At 33.5% G+C, this 17,113-nt stretch overlaps 2 protein-coding genes across 2 annotated transcripts; one reads left to right on the top strand and one right to left on the bottom strand.

Annotated features, from left to right (window-relative positions):
- Positions 1 to 694: 694 nt before the first annotated feature.
- LOC133312311 (probable NADH dehydrogenase [ubiquinone] 1 alpha subcomplex subunit 12) lies at positions 695 to 3,705 on the bottom strand. Its single transcript, XM_061513488.1, has 5 exons — positions 3,507 to 3,705; positions 3,037 to 3,063; positions 2,401 to 2,492; positions 1,186 to 1,295; positions 695 to 1,091 (listed from the first exon to the last, which is right to left on the bottom strand). Exons 1-5 carry the CDS (start codon positions 3,593 to 3,595, stop codon positions 939 to 941), a joined length of 471 nt encoding a protein of 156 aa, XP_061369472.1. The 5' UTR covers positions 3,596 to 3,705; the 3' UTR covers positions 695 to 938.
- Positions 3,706 to 11,436: 7,731 nt separating this feature from the next.
- Positions 11,437 to 17,083, top strand: LOC133312279 (ERAD-associated E3 ubiquitin-protein ligase HRD1B-like). Its single transcript, XM_061513458.1, has 8 exons — positions 11,437 to 11,556; positions 12,095 to 12,634; positions 13,516 to 13,692; positions 13,970 to 14,119; positions 14,209 to 14,417; positions 14,963 to 15,110; positions 15,804 to 16,086; positions 16,753 to 17,083. The coding sequence occupies exons 2-8, from the start codon at positions 12,102 to 12,104 to the stop codon at positions 16,888 to 16,890; spliced, it is 1,638 nt and encodes a 545-aa protein (XP_061369442.1). The 5' UTR covers positions 11,437 to 11,556; positions 12,095 to 12,101; the 3' UTR covers positions 16,891 to 17,083.
- Positions 17,084 to 17,113: the final 30 nt, after the last annotated feature.

Here is a 17,113-nt window from a genome sequence, read left to right as displayed (position 1 = left end):
TTAGAATATTATTTTTCTCACTTTAATGGAATTGTTATTTTTTTTTGGTAATCAATGGAATTGTTATTCTATTAGAGAAGATCGAACACATATTTTCAGCTCCACCTACTCAACTCAGTTTTCATGTGTCAACTGAACTACTATTATTTGGTATCTTTAATTATTTTACCTGTACTTTTAGAATCATATACCATAAGTACAAAATATTTTAATATTATGTTTATGTACCTAATATTATATTTATATTATTTTATCTGTCTAATATTATATTACATCATACTGTTATATTAAAGTTATATTACATTATAGTAAAGGTAATCCGCATCTAATCCAATGTCTTCCTTCTGTTGGATCAAATTTTTAGTATTTATGAAAGAGAAATGCTAAATGTTGTAAAAAAAAAATTCCTCCAATTGCAATACGAATCATATGTCACACACCATCTAAATGGCAGTTCTCATAAAAATATGATCTGGCTCAACTTAACAAGCAGTGTAGAAGACGCTTCTCTTATCTAGAAAATTGTATTTACCTTCCTTTATTATTTATAAGGAAAAAAGTATAAATAATACATAAAATAGGGAAAGAAAGTTAAAATTTTCATTGAGAAAGAAAAAGGGCGTTGAGTGTATCAACAATAAGAGACGCGTGAGTAAATTTTGTATAATAATTGTTAAAATATATATAAACGTCTAAATAAGAGTTCGGGCAAAACATTTTTGTAAATAAAAGCAAATCTTCTTAACAAGTCACATACATAGAGATTGGTGACAGTATATATGGGAAACAATTCAAATACAAAGTGAATTTGTCAGCTATCACAGCTAATAATTCGTTTTATTATTAACGAAAAAAAAAAGTGCTTTCCAGCTCGGGAAATGAATGCAAAACATTTTTTCAGGAACATCTCCTACTTAAAGCTGAACAGTATTCATGGTTCAAGCCTTGGACTGCCATGGTTGGTACCTGGTCCAGTCTCTCTGCCCTGGATTAAGTGCATGTCCCTTGGAATGATAGATAAACTGATCACCTTCTCCAGACAAATTTTCTTTGTGTTCAACCCCATATCTTTTCGGTTTCAGTAAAAGAAGCTGCAACACGTTCATTGCATTGTTATTTCGGGGCTTCAGATTTTCCTACCATATGGCATTACCAGGGAAGGAATTAGGAAAGAAACGAATTTACCTCGTCTCCTGTGTGATCAGTTATGAAGTGGAGCCAACCATGCCATTCAGGTGGAACCTGAGAAGCATTATACCTACTCTTCTCTGCATATTCAACCCACCTGTGTCTTCCTGCAAATTTTATGAAAATCATAATTTTTATCAATTCGTTATTATGAACAACTGGGGAGTTTTATAGAATATAGACCGAAGTTTGAGTCTTGAATCGTTTACAAGTATATGTACCATAGAAGATAGAAGATCATTAATAAAAAAATGAACTATGGTGGATCACAACATTAAAAAAAAAAAAAAAAATGATAGCATAACTTAATTTGACATGAATAATGATGATAGCTCAAATCAAGTACCATATCCATGAATACATATTAATTTTGGCAAAAGTCATAATAAGCACATAAAATGTTCAAATTCAATGCAGCAAAGACATATTCAAACAAATGGGAAAAATAAAAATAAAAAAATAGAATAAATTGGTTTAGTTTTTTATTTCAATTATTTTATAGGGTAAAATATACATTACACCCTTCAAGTCTGGTCCATTTTCCCACTTGGATGCCTTGAATTTGGTAAAATGTGTCAGATTGGGTGTTACATTTAATGGAGAAACCATAAACACTTATTGGTAATTCATTTAGCTATTGCAACTCAGCCTAGATTTTGTTTTTGCCAATTCAACCCGACTCTTCCTCTTATTGTCCCTTTTATTCCTCAATAATTACACCCGCGCTATTGATTTCCAATAACCCATTTTCCACCACTCATCAGACCCTACAAGCAGCATTCAGTAAAAAGCTTCAATATCTTTCTCTGTTTCAAAGATTGCCCCCTCGGTATGTATGTACACAAACAATCCTCTCAAATTGATTGCAGTTCTGTTTGTTGTGTTTACTTGTAAAGTTTGTAGTAACTCCAAGACAGACTTATCATCCTTTAGAAGGATTCAACTCTGTACAGAAACTGTTTTGATGAAGCATTTTAAAATCCATAGCATTTCATCATATCCTTTTTTTTGTTCATTATGTCATAGTGAGACAGCCATGTGAAATAATCAGAACGCTTGATTTAAATGGTTGCTGCCCAAGTGCATGGTAAGCACCTTCACTAGTCCTTAGCTAGTCTTGGACTCAAGGGGTTAGTTTTCACTGTTTTTTTTTTCAGCCCTGAGTAATTTATTAGACTAACCACATATACATACAGATTGAGACACACTAACCATATTGTGTGTTTTCAAGTTTCTCATAGTACTTGTTGCCAAATTTATCAACACCAACAAGCCTAGCCCCAATATTGTGGATCTTGGTTTGCCTGCACAAATTCAGAAAATAATTAGACTGGAAGGGGAGAAATACTGGTATCAAAAGGGAGTTCAAATCTCACAGTAAAATACAAATAAACAGTAGAGCTATATCACTATATAAAAGTTGTGCCCTTCGCCAACTTTACAGAAACTTGATCTCTATTTTGACAGATTGGGGCCATCTACAAGAAAAAAAAATCTAAATCTAATTGCAATGAACCACAAACGTTCAATTAACCTAGAGAATAACTTTCTACGTCTATTGCAACTTGCAATCAAGAGAGCCATTTGAAGTGACAAAAGCTAATGCCATAGTTTATTTTTCAACGCATTCTTGTCCTTTTCATTTTCCTACTAAAATAATTGGAAAGGCTCCTTCTATTGCATCAACTATTCTATTATGCATCTCTACATCCTATCTTTTCATCAAGCACTTAAAAACAACAGCAAGGAGAATCCATAAGCTAAAAAAACAGAGTGTTTGGCTTTCAAACTACATAAATCGCGAAATGACAAGAAAGAGTAAAAGCTGAAGCAAAGTAATTGACTTACAAGAGGTTTCCATCGGGAAGGCACCTCCTGAAAGTTCAAACCATGATAAAAAAAAGATATCAGCACAACCCACAAAAGATAAATCTACTGTGTTCATCAAATCAAGGAACCCTCAATTACTTCAACAGACATTTCTCCAAAGAAAGCACCACAAAATTCCTTTAATAACCGCAACATTAAATAAATAAATAAAAGAGCAATTAAATCAAATTTGAGGTTAATTTCAACTCGTAAATTGGATTTTCCGGAGAAAGAGAAATAGAAAAGTGGTGGGAAACAATTAACACAGTCATGAAGTGAATAATCAGAGTTTGAAGTGAATAACCATAGCATTATCCTTAACACAAAAGCCAATAAGATTCGTGAAATTGAATAATATGTACAATTAATTGCAGAATTTTGAAGCGATATAAGGTGCAGTGCAAGGAAACAAATCAGAAAATGGAAAGGGGAAAATGAAAGGGACAAACAGGAAGCCTTCATCCTTGAGCTCTCTGAGAAAAGCGCCGAAACCCTTGTCTTTTATGGATTGCATTACGTGCTTCACCACCGAACCCATGTTTCTCTCCACACCCGAATCGATTCAAATCCAATAGTAACCAGAGAGAGAGAGAGAGAGATGAATACTTTTCTTCTTTCCTATTACTCGATAAAAATAATAAAATATGATTCGTTAATATGTTGTTTCGGATTGTCAAAAATAAAAATTCCGTGTTAATAAATGTCAATAATTAAATATGGGCTTTGTTCTTCTCCTTTCCTGGGAGAAGAATTTTTTTTTGCAACACACACTATTTTTTAATGGGTTCCACAATATATTAACTTAAAAAATATAAAAAAAATATAAAAAAAAAAACAATGTATCTTAAGCAGGAGAATAGCCTTCTGCAGTCGCAGCAGCCGAAGCTATTCTCCCATTAAATATACAGTATATTCCACAAAATTACTTTCCTTCCTCTCCTTTTTCTAATTCGAAGGAAAGCATGAAAAAGTAATGAAACTCACAAATATATTTTTCTAAATTTTTTTTTATTAATACTATATCAAATAATAAATAAGCCTAATCTCATTATTTATTTATTTATTTTTTAGTAAAAAGCTAAGGGGACGTTTGGTTCGAGAGACAAAAAAATTTACTAAAGAAATAGAATTACTAAGAATATTGTGGAAAAGTAATTTTAGTAGAAAAGTTTAAAAAAAATTATTTGGTACGCTGAAATATTACCGGAGAAATTGGGTTAAATTTCCGCAATGTATGTTGGGTTAAAGGTAAAATATTAATGGAAAAATTGATTAAAAATACTAAAATACCCCTTTTTAAAAACTTTTTGAACGTGAATTACCGTTGTGTAAAGTCTGTATCTGGTCTACATTTGGTTCTCCTTTTTGCCCATTTAGCCGGTCAAATCCAAATACCACCTCCAAATTGTCTTTCTGAACAGTGACTTCTATATGATTTTTGCAATCATTTCTCAAACACTATGCAAATATGGTGCCGGGGGAAAATTTCAAATCTCTTTACCAAACATGGCTTACACACTTTGCCAACCTCAGATGCATGGGGAAATATTTAGATAAACCTGAAGCAAACGCCCCTAAAGGTGGTGTTTGGTTCAAGTGAAAATTTTAGTTCACCAGAAAAATGTAATTACCAGGGATCTATAGGGAAAGTGAATTAGATAGGAAAGTTAAAAAAAGTTGTTTGGTTGGGCCAAATATTATCAGGCAAATTGATTAAAGTTTTTGAAACCTATGTTTGGTTGAGGATAAAATATTGATGTGTAAATGGTATATAATTACAAATATAACCCAATAATAATATCCTATTATTAATACTAGTGGCCAGTGCATATTTACATGAGGGTATTTTGGTCTGCTTTGGGTTGTCATTTTGCCATTTAGCCGGCTAACCAAGAAACACCACCTCCAAGTTGTCTTTCCTAACAGCGACAAATGCTTCCTTTCTACGACCAAATCTTGAATGCTATGCAAATATAATAGATGGGGAAATTTTTGAAAACGGTCTACCAAACATGGGTGTCTTACTTTACCAATTTTATTTGCATAGGCAATTTTTAAGAAACACTGAACCAAACACCACCTAAAGGTATTCTCATTCAACCTACTTGAGTCACTTTATTCTTGGAGTACGATCCTAAAGATTATTTCCTCATTGAAATAGCAGATAGATTGGGTTATGCCATCCGAAAAAGTACGAAACTAATCCCTCTAGTGAGGGGAAACCTTTTTCCTCTTGCTGCTAAATCATTTCAAAAATTTGCATTACGCAAAGAATCAAACCTGAGAAACTCAAACTCATGGGCACTCCAACTCGCTGGTTGAGCTATCCTTAGAGTTTATTCTTTTCTTTTTAACTGATACAAAATTTTTTTGAGAAAAATTAATATAAGAGTAAATATTATTTTTGGTCCCTGGCAATATCTATTAAACCCTTATTGGTCCCTAGCAATAAAAAATGGACATAGTGGTCCCTTAAATTAAAAAAAAGGCCACGTTAGTCCTTCTGTTAAATCCCATCCAACAGCCTATCTAACAGTGCACACTTGGCACGTTAGTTTGCTGACGCAGATTTGAGTGGTCCACTATGGATGCTGAGACGACAACGTTTTGATAATCAGTTGCATCTTCATCGTCGTGTGGACACCTTACCTGGCATAAGTTGCATCTCCAACACGTTGGGGTAAATTGGGAACCCTAAATCAGCCTTAATCAACCCGCAACAAAAAAATCCCTCAAATTCTCCGGACGTTGATGACTGAAAATCGACGACAGTCGAAGACCTTTATTGGATTTGCTGGGGCGTAGGAGAAGATGATTATTTCTTCTGGCATGGGGGGATCAAGTGAGAGTACTTCAATAGGGAGAAGAACACTAACAAGGACTGCCGGTCGTAGATGCAAATGTGGGAGATAAAGTATCGTCTATACCTCCAAAGCTGAGAGAAACTCAAACAGGGCATTCTTTGGGTGCCCTAATTTCAAGTTATACATGTGTAGTGTGAAGGTATTTAAGTTGAAACACTTGCTTACCGTGGTTTGTTATTTTGGCAGGAGAAGAAGTCGTTTTGTGATTTTTTTAGATGGCTAGATGACGTCTGTAATGAAAGGACGGAGATGGAAAATGGAAGAATACACAAAGTGAAGTTGGATGTTGCTGAAATGGATTTCAAGTTGAAGTATCTGGACATGATGATGAGTGAGCAATTGCAAGTTAAGCTGAATGACCAAGGTGTGCAGATTATTGAGCAAGAATTGAAGCTTAATGACCAAGAAATAAAGCTGAATGAGCTATACCTGAAGATGGTTTCAAAGTTAGATAGGGTGGACAAGGAAATTAGGCATGTTGGTAGGTCAGCTAGGGTCTTAGTTGCTTCTTGTGTAGGTGTGATCATCATTTGTATTTTTGTTGTTAGTGTGGTAACAATCAAAACAAGTGAACCCAATGTATTTTTCCTTCAATGAAGTGTAATGAGTACTCAGTACTCTTTTGAGCAAATTAATAAAGAAGCTTTTATTATATGACTTATTTTGTGTTGGTTCGAATCTGTCTGCGTCATATATTTGGATCTGATTAATAAAGAAGCTTTTATTATATTCCTTTCCATCTGATTGCATCATATATTTCTGTATCCAATGCCATCTCAAGCTCATGGATTATAAGCATTGAGCTATTATACTGCATACATAGGCTGGAATCAATGTATCAGTTTGCTGCATTGTATCACAAATCACAAACTATAGATATATATGTTAAATCAACAAATCATTGTATCAGAAGTTCCAAGTTAGACTGCATATTTGTTAATCATGTTAAAATCACGAGGCCCCTTTTGGTCCCTGACAAAATACACGAGGCCCTTATTGGTTCCTGACAAAAACCACGGGGCCTTTTTTGGTCCCTAACTAAATAAAACAGGGACATGAAATCAGAGGATTTCTATGCAATCAAATTTGTTAAACCAGAAGACATGGATGTACAACAATCTGAAGTTCAGCTTTCTAAATCATGAAATCACTTGAAGGACATTTCAACCAACCACAACTATATATGTTAAATGCAATCATAAAAGGTAAAGTTAGACATTCATCAACCCTATGAAACATCATTGTTGGAACATCATATGAGTATCATTATATTTGAAGACATGGATGTACAGTAGTGCATTACAAAATAAAGCCAACTGCCAGGAATTAAAAGAAAGGCCTCTAATACCATTTCATTTGGCTTCAGCCACAACATCTGCTTACAACTCTCATACCCATAACCCTTGAACAGAGTTTCAAGGTCACACAGGTTCACAAAATCAGCATCCATCTCAGGTAAATCATCTACTTTACCATTTACATAGGTTAGGACCCCTTCATCATTTCTGACTAACACACCCCCATGATGATACCTTATCACTATATATTTATCCATCTGTAAAACAAACAGACCACATGACATTTACTTCACACTACCAAAAGGCTATTGCAATTATATTTCACAATGTTAACAAGCAATCATTTTTTTCAACAATATCAATATGCATATATAACTCAATACTTGAGGAGAAACATACAGTACAATGGCAGTCACAGACAAAAACATGTCAACTTTACAAAATAGGCATGCAATTCATTTACCCAACATGAGGGTCGACAAAACACTAAAAAATGGCAAAACACTACTGAAACAGGGACCACATACATAAAAAGGGTTTGTTTTTTCTAAACCTTAACCAAAAATAAAACAGGGACCACACATGGGGGACCATATTCAACATAAAATACACAACAATTGTGAGGGGGGGGGGGACCACATATAAAGATAAATTTCTAACAACACGTACCTTCGTGCATGTGAGTTAACACCCACAATCGTACTTTCTTGAACCACCAAAGAAGCAGTCGTTCCAAATCCTTCCAAGTCCACGCGCGATTGCCTTGCCAGAAACCACCCCAACTCACAAGTCACAATGCTCACGGTTCAACGAAGCTCACCAGTAAACATTGGGGTTCTTCGCAAGTAACCTCCTAAGTCAGTGTGTATGTCTAACAACGATAAGGTTCAATGTAGTTGATGAGTAATCTCAACTCAACAAACGACGTCGTCTGCTTATAATATATCCACTCAACTGATTATCAAAACGTCGTCGTCTCAATATACACGGTGGACCACTCAAATCCGTGTCAGCAAACTAACGTGTCAAGTGTGCACCGTTAATTGGGCCGTTGGATGAGATTTAACAAAAGGATTAACGTGGCCTGTTTTTTGTAATTTAAGGGACCACTATATCCCTTTTTTATTGCTAGGGACCAATAAGGCTTCGTGGATATTGCCAGGGATCAAAAAAGATATTTACTCTTAATATAATCCTATATCACCAAGTTTATATACACACACTAAACCTTAATGATTTCTCTTTATTTTTCTTCACTTTTTTATATTTATTTTTAATTTAAAATTTGGAACATAAATATGTATTTGATAAAATAAATAAATAGTCAAAATATATTCGACTGCCGAGTCATCTTTGGGACGGATCAAATGAGCCGAACGTGGGTATTTATATCATTCATTAAATATTTTTAATTATTCAATTAAAAAATAACATAATTTACATTATAATTTATAGGGTGAAAAATAAGCTAAAATTTAGATTATAATTCATATACTTACAATCTATTTTCGTTTATAACCTCTTACAACCACATCTTAACCATTGATTTTCGTCAATCTGATGGTTATAATTTATTGAGAATTAATAATTAATTAACAAATACGAAATAATAGATTATAACTATTACATTGATAGAAATCAACGATTAAGATATGATTATAAGAGGTTGTAAATGAAAAAAGGTTGAAAGTATAACATTTCTCAATTAAAAAAAATAGATATTGTGAACAAAGACCATTATTCTATCTTGAATACTCCTTGTAAAATACTATAAATGTATTGAAAAATATATATTTTTAGATAAACCATAAGTATACTCCACGGACGGAAATTTTATTCGCGATGAATTGAGGTTAAATATAAATGAGTAACAATAGTTGTTTAGAAAAAGGGAAAAATGTTTTTTCTTTATAAATAGGGAAAACTGTTTAATATTATGTCTGGAGTGATCAAAATAAATAAAATGAAGGTAAATATAAATGAATAACTTTAGATGTTTTTTATTTTGATTATTTAAAATATTATAGAATAAATTGGAACATGATGAAATTTATGTAATCCAACGCCTTTCTTTTTCTTTCTCTTAATTTATAGGATGAGCTTATGAAAAAAGTGATTTTTATGCCTTACTTATTATAAAAGTGTTTTTTATAAAAATTAAAGTTATTTAGATTTTTTGAAAAATATTTACCTTTTGATTTCTGATTTTTTCAGAAATTTAAATTTTTAACTTCAAAAAAACATATTTTTAATTTTTGTGTGGCTTCTACTCTTTTTTGAAATAGATATCCAAACAGAGTTTGTAGTGAAAATGATTTTTTTTTTTGATAAAAAAAAAAAACAGCTTTTGTGTTTGTCAAACGGGCTCTATATGAAACTAACTTATTATTTACCAATCTCCTTATAATTGTGTTCGCTTCTCCAATATAAAATATAATATAATATCAGATAGTAGTAGCTCAGTTAGTATATGAATGCTAAGCAAGTAGGGATATGAGTATGTATTTGATCCTCCTCAGTATCATCTTTGAGAAGCGTTTAAAGTCTTAATCAGTGTTTTAAAAACCGGCTCGAACTGACGGGTCGACCCGGGTCTCGGTGATCCGATGGGTTCCCCGGTCCGAGCCATCCTTTAGATCGGTTCTGCAGTCAACCCGATTTGGACTGGTTGACTCGGCCGAGACTCGGTGACCCGATTAACCCGGGTTAGATCGGTTGACCATCTTTTTTTTTTTGTAAAACCTTTTTTTGTAAATATTTTTTTTTTGCTATGAACTCTTGAATTAAATCATGTTCATATTTTGTGATAAATATAATTAAAAAGTAAGGTAAAAATAAGAATGTATTTTGGATTAGTGCAGTTCGTTTATGTAATTTAGTTGTATCTTATAATGATCTAAAGAAATTAAGTGGGGATAAACTCTGATGATCTCATCTGGTAGAAACTTTCTCCTTAGTGTATATTTCATGCCTACTATTTGTTATCATGATTTAATTTATGTGTGTTATGTCAATGCAAAAAAAGTGCATTTAGCTTACATTGCAATTTTACTCCAATGTTAGGGTATGGTCTAGAGCTAGAAGTTTAGAAGTATATAATATTTGTTATCATTGAGAACCAATTTATTTTTTGAAGCTCATTGGTAGTTTTCTTATGTGAATTTTTAATATAAGTAATATGTTTATATTTTTTTAATATGTGAACAGTAAATCCGATTGAACCCAGTTGAACCATTGACCGAGTGACTCAGTACATCGACCGAGTCGATGACCGATTCGAGTTTTAAAACACTGGTCTTAATCTTGAACTTACGTCGAATCAGATTAGTCGCGAAACGATGAATCGATTGGAATGTTTTCAAAAAAAATAAAAAATAAAATAATTTTATTCTATCGCATCACATCACATCCTGTGTATAACAAATTTGAGTTCTTATTTTTGGGAATGGGATAATCTTTATACGTGCCCTCCTGCTTATACAGTCACATGTCTTTCTCATTTTGTAACATACCTATTGCTCTTATAAGTTTTCATATCATATTAAATTAATATTCTTTATTTTAACTTTTGCTATTACCAATAAAATAATATTTTATCAATTAAATCAGTATTCAATTATTATCAAGATGCTTATTTATTCTATTTAACATTACCTATAATTAGATATTCTAATTTCTAACATAAACACAATTCTTTTAAAAAATGAGTTATTAAAAATATAGTTGTACACTGGAACAGTGATCAAAATGTTACTGTTCATCAACTTTTTATTTAAATGCTACGCGAACAGTTTTATTTTTCGATCTGTCACGGGGGCGAGTTCGCTACCCGGTGTAGCGAACTCGATATGCTGACATGTCACGTTTCTAGTGGACACCAAGTTCGTTACCCTATGTAGCGACCTTCAAATTTTTTTTTTTTTTAATTTGGTACTTGTTATCTACTAGAAATGTAACACGTCAGCAAACTGAGTTTGCTACATCGGGTAACGAACTTGTCCCATGGCAAATTGGGAAATAAAACTGTTCGCGTGACATTTAAGTAAAAAAGTTGGTGAAGAGTGACACTTTGGTGAGTGTTTCATTGTACACTTGTGCTAACTTTTTAATTGGCCTGTCCACACAATAGCATACGTGGCGAAATCTTGCTTTGTACTCTTACATCATTTTATTTTATTTTTATTTTTGAAGTTGATTGATTAAAATTTAAGACTAAAATTGGAAATGCACGGCGAGAGCGAGAGGTAGAAGAGGAGGTGACGAAGTTGGTGGTCACCGACATTTGTATTTTCCGTTCCAACTTCAACATACGAACTCTGAGCATTCAATTCCAACTGGTATATAATTTCTTCAAACAATTCTTTTTCATTCTTTTTTCATGTTTCATTTTTTTTCTTCTCAAATTTCTGTAATATCATCATGTTGATCTGATTCCAAGATAGGGCTTATCCTGTTCGGTGGATTCATCTAAAGAAACCGTGCTTTCTGTTCTACTTTGGGATAATAATGATTTAGTTTCTTTCTTCTTTTTCTTTTCTATAATTTGAATATGCAGATTGCAAATTGTTCATTGTATTGGTTTACATTTTTCTCGGTATTTTTCTAAAGTCAAATAATGAATGACTAGCTCAATAACCTATATTGTTCCTTTGGCACCTTTCTTAATCGATTTATTTTTCATTTTCTCGATTTTTTTGGTTGCTTAGCTACCATTTTTAAGGGGGGAAAGAATGTGAGGTCATTTATGTTTATTTCGTTTGATTGATGCTTCTGTATGGAACACTCAAATGCATATGTAGGACAGATTGATGATAACAGGTGTAATTGAGTACGGTTTTCAGATGCTGATTAAATGATTATTTTGACTTTGTGTAGAGGAAAAATGATGAGGCTGAAGACATATGCGGGTCTTAGTTTGATTGCAACCCTGGCTATTGCATATCATGCATTTAACAGTAGAGGCCAGTTTTATCCGGCCATGGTGTATCTGTCAACTTCCAAGATCAGTTTGGTGCTTCTTCTCAACATGGGTTTGGTCATTATGTGTATTCTGTGGCAATTAACAAAAAAGGTATTCCTGGGCTCCCTCCGAGAGGCTGAGGTCGAGAGGCTTAATGAGCAATCATGGAGGGAGGTTACGGAAATCCTCTTTGCAATTACTATTTTTAGACAGGACTTCTCTGTTACTTTCCTTGCGATGGTCACAGCACTATTGTTAATCAAGGCTTTGCATTGGTTGGCTCAAAAGAGAGTCGAGTACATCGAGACCACTCCTTCAGTCCCCATGTTGTCCCATATTCGAATTGTATCTTTTATGGGTTTCCTTCTTCTTCTCGATAGCCTTTTCTTATACAGTTCTACGAAGCATTTGATAGAAACGTGGCAGGCTTCAGTTTCACTATTCTTTTCTTTCGAGTAAGCCTTCTTCCTTTTCCTCCTCTCAAATGAGTTGCAACACTTAAATAATGTAAATTGAACACTACGAATAGTACTGGGGCAGAATTACTGTTGGATGAGATTGATAATACCCTTTTCATTTTTCTCATTTTTCACTTTGTTTCAACTTTGATTCAATTTTGCATAAATCCAACTAGACCATGTTGATAGATGAAATTTCACATTATGGTTGAATTCCTGAATTTTCTTTTTGGACAATGATAACTAATGAATTGGTGATCAGAAATTATAATTTCCTGTTCTGTAATCGAGCTCTTCATTTTTTTGGAATATCCTGACATAGTTAAGAAGAAAGTACGAGAAAGGAAAATTTATTCTACAATGATATCATCAGAGTCATTTGGTGTAGGGAAAAAAATAGTTATCTGAGTATACACTAAACCATATGGCAGCAATTACAAATGATAAATTATAAAATTCTTGATTTTTGGTGCAATGGCTGCATTGTTTGCTTTCTTAATATTAATCTTATCAAATTATGAGGATCTTACATGTCATACTCAATAAATCAAATAATGAGGATCTTACATGTGATACTCAATAAATCAAATAATGAGGATCTTATATGTGATACTCAATAAATCATATTATTATACTTATTCGTAAAATAACTTATGTCGTTATGTTTTTATTTTATACCAAATAATAAAATTATAGGATACCTATATGAGTTATGCTAACTAGGACTTGTACTAAGCATGCTAACAGGGAATATATTTATACTTTTTGTAATTTCTCATATACCTTCTGTTTGAGGCATTATATTTTTGTAGGGTTGTGGTTTTGAAATAATATATATTAGGGTGTTTTATTTGACAAATTGTCTGTTTCTATCTCAGGTACATGATACTGGCGACAACCACGGTTTCAATTTTCATAAAATATATTTTCTATGTCAGTGACATGCTTATGGAAGGACAATGGGAAAGGAAACCGGTCTTCACATTTTACCTTGAACTTATTAGGGACTTGCTTCACTTGTCTATGTATCTGTGCTTCTTTCTTGTAATTTTCGTGTAAGTAATCAGTCAACTCTTCTTGTATCTATGTATGGTAGCCTTCATATTATTTACTACAGTAGTCATAGTCTCTGTTTTTGTGTTTGTCTCATTTAGCTGTTGGACTGCACTTCGAATCAGAGTTACTGTAATATTTGACTATGATACTTTTAGTTTCGGTTATATTAACATGTATATATTTGGTTTATTTGTTTTTCATGCTTGTCTTAGTTTGGTTTATTTTAACCTACACTGGTTATCTGTTTTACCTGCTAACTTTAAGTTTATCTTTTAGAAACTATGGTATTCCCTTGCACCTAATACGGGAGCTGTATGAGACATTTAGGAACTTCAAAGTTCGTGTTGCGGATTACATACGATATCGTAAGATCACTTCAAATATGAATGGTCGATTTCCAGATGCAACCCCTGAAGAGCTTAATGCGTGAGTTCTAAACTTGGTATAGCATCTCTGCTTATTAATTTGATATTTTTGCATACCAAATATATATATATTTTTAAATGGCTATGCAGAAGTGATGCAACCTGCATTATCTGTCGTGAAGAGATGACTACAGCCAAGAAACTTTTATGTGGACATCTTTTTCATGTTCATTGCCTCCGATCATGGCTGGAGCGGCAGCATACTTGCCCTACCTGCAGAGCCTTGGTTGTACAACCAGAAAATGGGACAACTGCTGCTGGAGGGCAGCAAGGATCACAGTCAGATGGTCATAGACAGGGTAATCATATGATAATCACTCACTGTAGGTAAATAGTGTTCATAAAACATGATAGTAAAGTCAAGGTGTCAGAATTGAACTGATATTTTTTCCAGCTATGCATACAATACAGTTTTTTTGGAATAAAAAATGGAAAAATAGAGTTGGAAATATGATCCTGAATTCCTGACAAATAAATGCTATTGCAATCTGCATCTTTCGCCACATATTCATTTTTTAAATCATCTTCATTTTTAATGCATAATCTGTATTGTGAAAATTTTCTCATTCATTTTCTTGTATATTTCATGCGAAGAGCTCCCAAAGATACTATTTGTATTTTTTTACATATATTAGTTTACCTTTAAAACCTTGTTTTCTTTTAATTTTGGGGGATTATGTTGCCTGCCGGAGTCTAAATACTGTTTAAGATATTTTGAACGTAGTACCTGTAATATTAAATAAACATATTGCTTAATGCTTACCTTGTCATTTTAAATATTGTGGCTTTGCATATATGTTAAGTCAGTTTATTATTTAATAGTGATTATTTTAACCTGGAGCAGGAATTGGAAGCACAGCTCAGACTGAGGATGGCAGTGGGGTGGCAACTGATAGTTTGAGTCGGCATCAAGCCAGACTCCAAGCGGCTGCAGCTGCAGCTTCAATTTATGAGAAGTCTTATGTTTACCCCTCTGCAACTTCTTTAGTATGGTATGGTATTTCTGCTTGAACAATATCCCTCTTTTTCTACAACTGCTTAAGAAATCAGTTTATGCTTTGCAATCTTGCTGGTATTGATACTATACATTCATCTTCTAAAACAAGAAAAGGTGCATAAACGCTAAATTTGCTGAATTTTATTATAAAATATAAACATAATTTTAGAACTCTTAAAATAGTATGAACGTTGAGCAAACTTCATTGAGACATTTTCTATTGCTTGGCACCTGCTTGGGGAGGTGCCTTCCCTTGTATTTCTTGACTATAAAAAATATCTTTGTTTTTCAAGCCAAAAAACAAAAATTAAGCTTGATTGCTGGATTTGTTCTTGAATCCAATACAATAAAGTTGATCTGATTTTGGAAAATATAGAATCTTAAAATTATGAATTGCTGCTTTGGTATAAAAGTATCTTTCTGTACAATTATTGACTAAATCTGGCGAATACATTGCAACAGTTGTATCACCAACCTGTCTTATCAGATTTAATAATCATACTGTGTTGTGAACTTTGCTACATTACATTTCACTCATTATTCTCCCTCTTAGTTCACCTGTTTGGTTAGATGACTGGTTAATAAGGCAAAGGATCAATGTAGTGGTCGTAAGTGTTACTCAAAAAACTGATATACTGAATTAGTCTATTACGTTTGTACTAAACAAGGCGTGTTCTCCAACTCACAGTTCTCCCGGGTACACTTTTTATCCCCCGGTTCAAATACCTATGGCTGAAACTACTAATTCTGAGCTTAATGGAGAACAAGCTTCACGTGAACAGGCACAAAATCAGTTTCTTATCCCTGGTGGACCGTCAAATGTATCCTTTCCTCCAATGGGACACTTCCATTTTCTACCTTCCCAACCACATGCAGCCCCGGTGAATTATGGAGAGGAGTTTGGAAATGATCCAAACATCCTAAGATCTCCGCTGGAAGCTCAAAGAAAATTTCTTCAATACCAGATTGAGGTAAAATTGCACTTTCTTTTTTCTTTACCTCCACACAGTGAGTGGCATGTGTCATCTTGGTTTTACCTGAATATAAAGGGTCATGTGCTTATGGTGTCTATCAAATTAATATTCCCTTCTCACTGACTGTGTTCTTAATTCTGCAACTCCAGTTAGGGACATACACGGATATTATTATTACTAGTTTTCACAATTAGGCTTCTATGAGCACTTAATCAAAGCAAATAAATACTTTTCACAATTAGGCTTCTACAAGCACTTATCCATAGCAAACAAATTCGTACAAATGTTTTTTTTTATTTGATTACGACATTCTAAAATATCATGCTCAACTGTGGATGGCATGTACACGAGTATCTACATTATTTCATTCTACGATTGTGACAAGGGTTTGGAAATTGATGTCCATGTTTATAGTAATTGAAGTAAAGGGATTGATCGACTCCCTTACACTTGACACGTTGAAGCCAAGGGCAGCTTTGTGGCACTACAAACATCGTGTCCTTAGCATTAAAGTCTTATCTGGTTTGCACTGCATCAATGTTTTCGGGGCATGGTCTCTTTCACTGTGTAATCAAATTGTTGGATAAAGATCGAATTGCATAGTTTTGAATGAAGGTGAAATTAATCATAGTAACTCACGGTAGATATTTTTTCCCCTCACAGATTCTGCAAAATCAGCTCCAGATTCTGCAGAGGACGAAGACTGAAAAAAGTATGGATGACGGTACATCATCATCAGATAGCAGAGGCAAGCTTATACTTTCCTCGTCATCTGTATCTGGTCAAGACGGAAAAGCATAAAGTTGGCTGCATATTTCTGTTTTATACCAGCTGACTGCCAAATGTAGATAGATATAGGAAGAGGGAAATACAGAAATCACAGCATTGCTCTAATGTGACATCTGTTCTTCGTGATACTAATCTTGTAAATGCATAGTGCCCTTAAAAGTGATTAATTTTGGCTTTTTTCATTAAATCTGGAATGTTTGATTGTATTAGCTTTTAAAAAATTATTGACCTTTTA

Source organism: Gastrolobium bilobum, unplaced genomic scaffold (assembly GCF_033153095.1).
Source record: "Gastrolobium bilobum isolate Gb01-03AN ecotype WA unplaced genomic scaffold, APGP_CSIRO_Gbil_v1 utg37399, whole genome shotgun sequence".
NCBI lineage: Eukaryota > Viridiplantae > Streptophyta > Magnoliopsida > Fabales > Fabaceae > Gastrolobium > Gastrolobium bilobum.
This window is presented reverse-complemented; position numbering and strand designations above follow the sequence as displayed.

Bases quoted from the DNA above. Each gene is read 5' to 3' on its own strand.
- LOC133312279 (XM_061513458.1), top strand. From the start codon at position 12,102: ATGATGAGGCTGAAGACATATGCGGGTCTTAGTTTGATTGCAACCCTG. The intron at 14,418-14,962 runs GTAATCATATGA...AACCTGGAGCAG, and splicing joins GTCAGATGGTCATAGACAGG to GAATTGGAAGCACAGCTCAG. The intron at 16,087-16,752 runs GTAAAATTGCAC...TTCCCCTCACAG, and splicing joins TTCTTCAATACCAGATTGAG to ATTCTGCAAAATCAGCTCCA.
- LOC133312311 (XM_061513488.1), bottom strand. From the start codon at position 3,595: ATGGGTTCGGTGGTGAAGCACGTAATGCAATCCATAAAAGACAAGGGT. The intron at 3,064-3,506 runs GTTTGTCCCTTT...TTGAACTTTCAG, and splicing joins CTCAAGGATGAAGGCTTCCT to GAGGTGCCTTCCCGATGGAA. The intron at 2,493-3,036 runs GTAAGTCAATTA...GAATTTGTGCAG, and splicing joins CTTCCCGATGGAAACCTCTT to GCAAACCAAGATCCACAATA.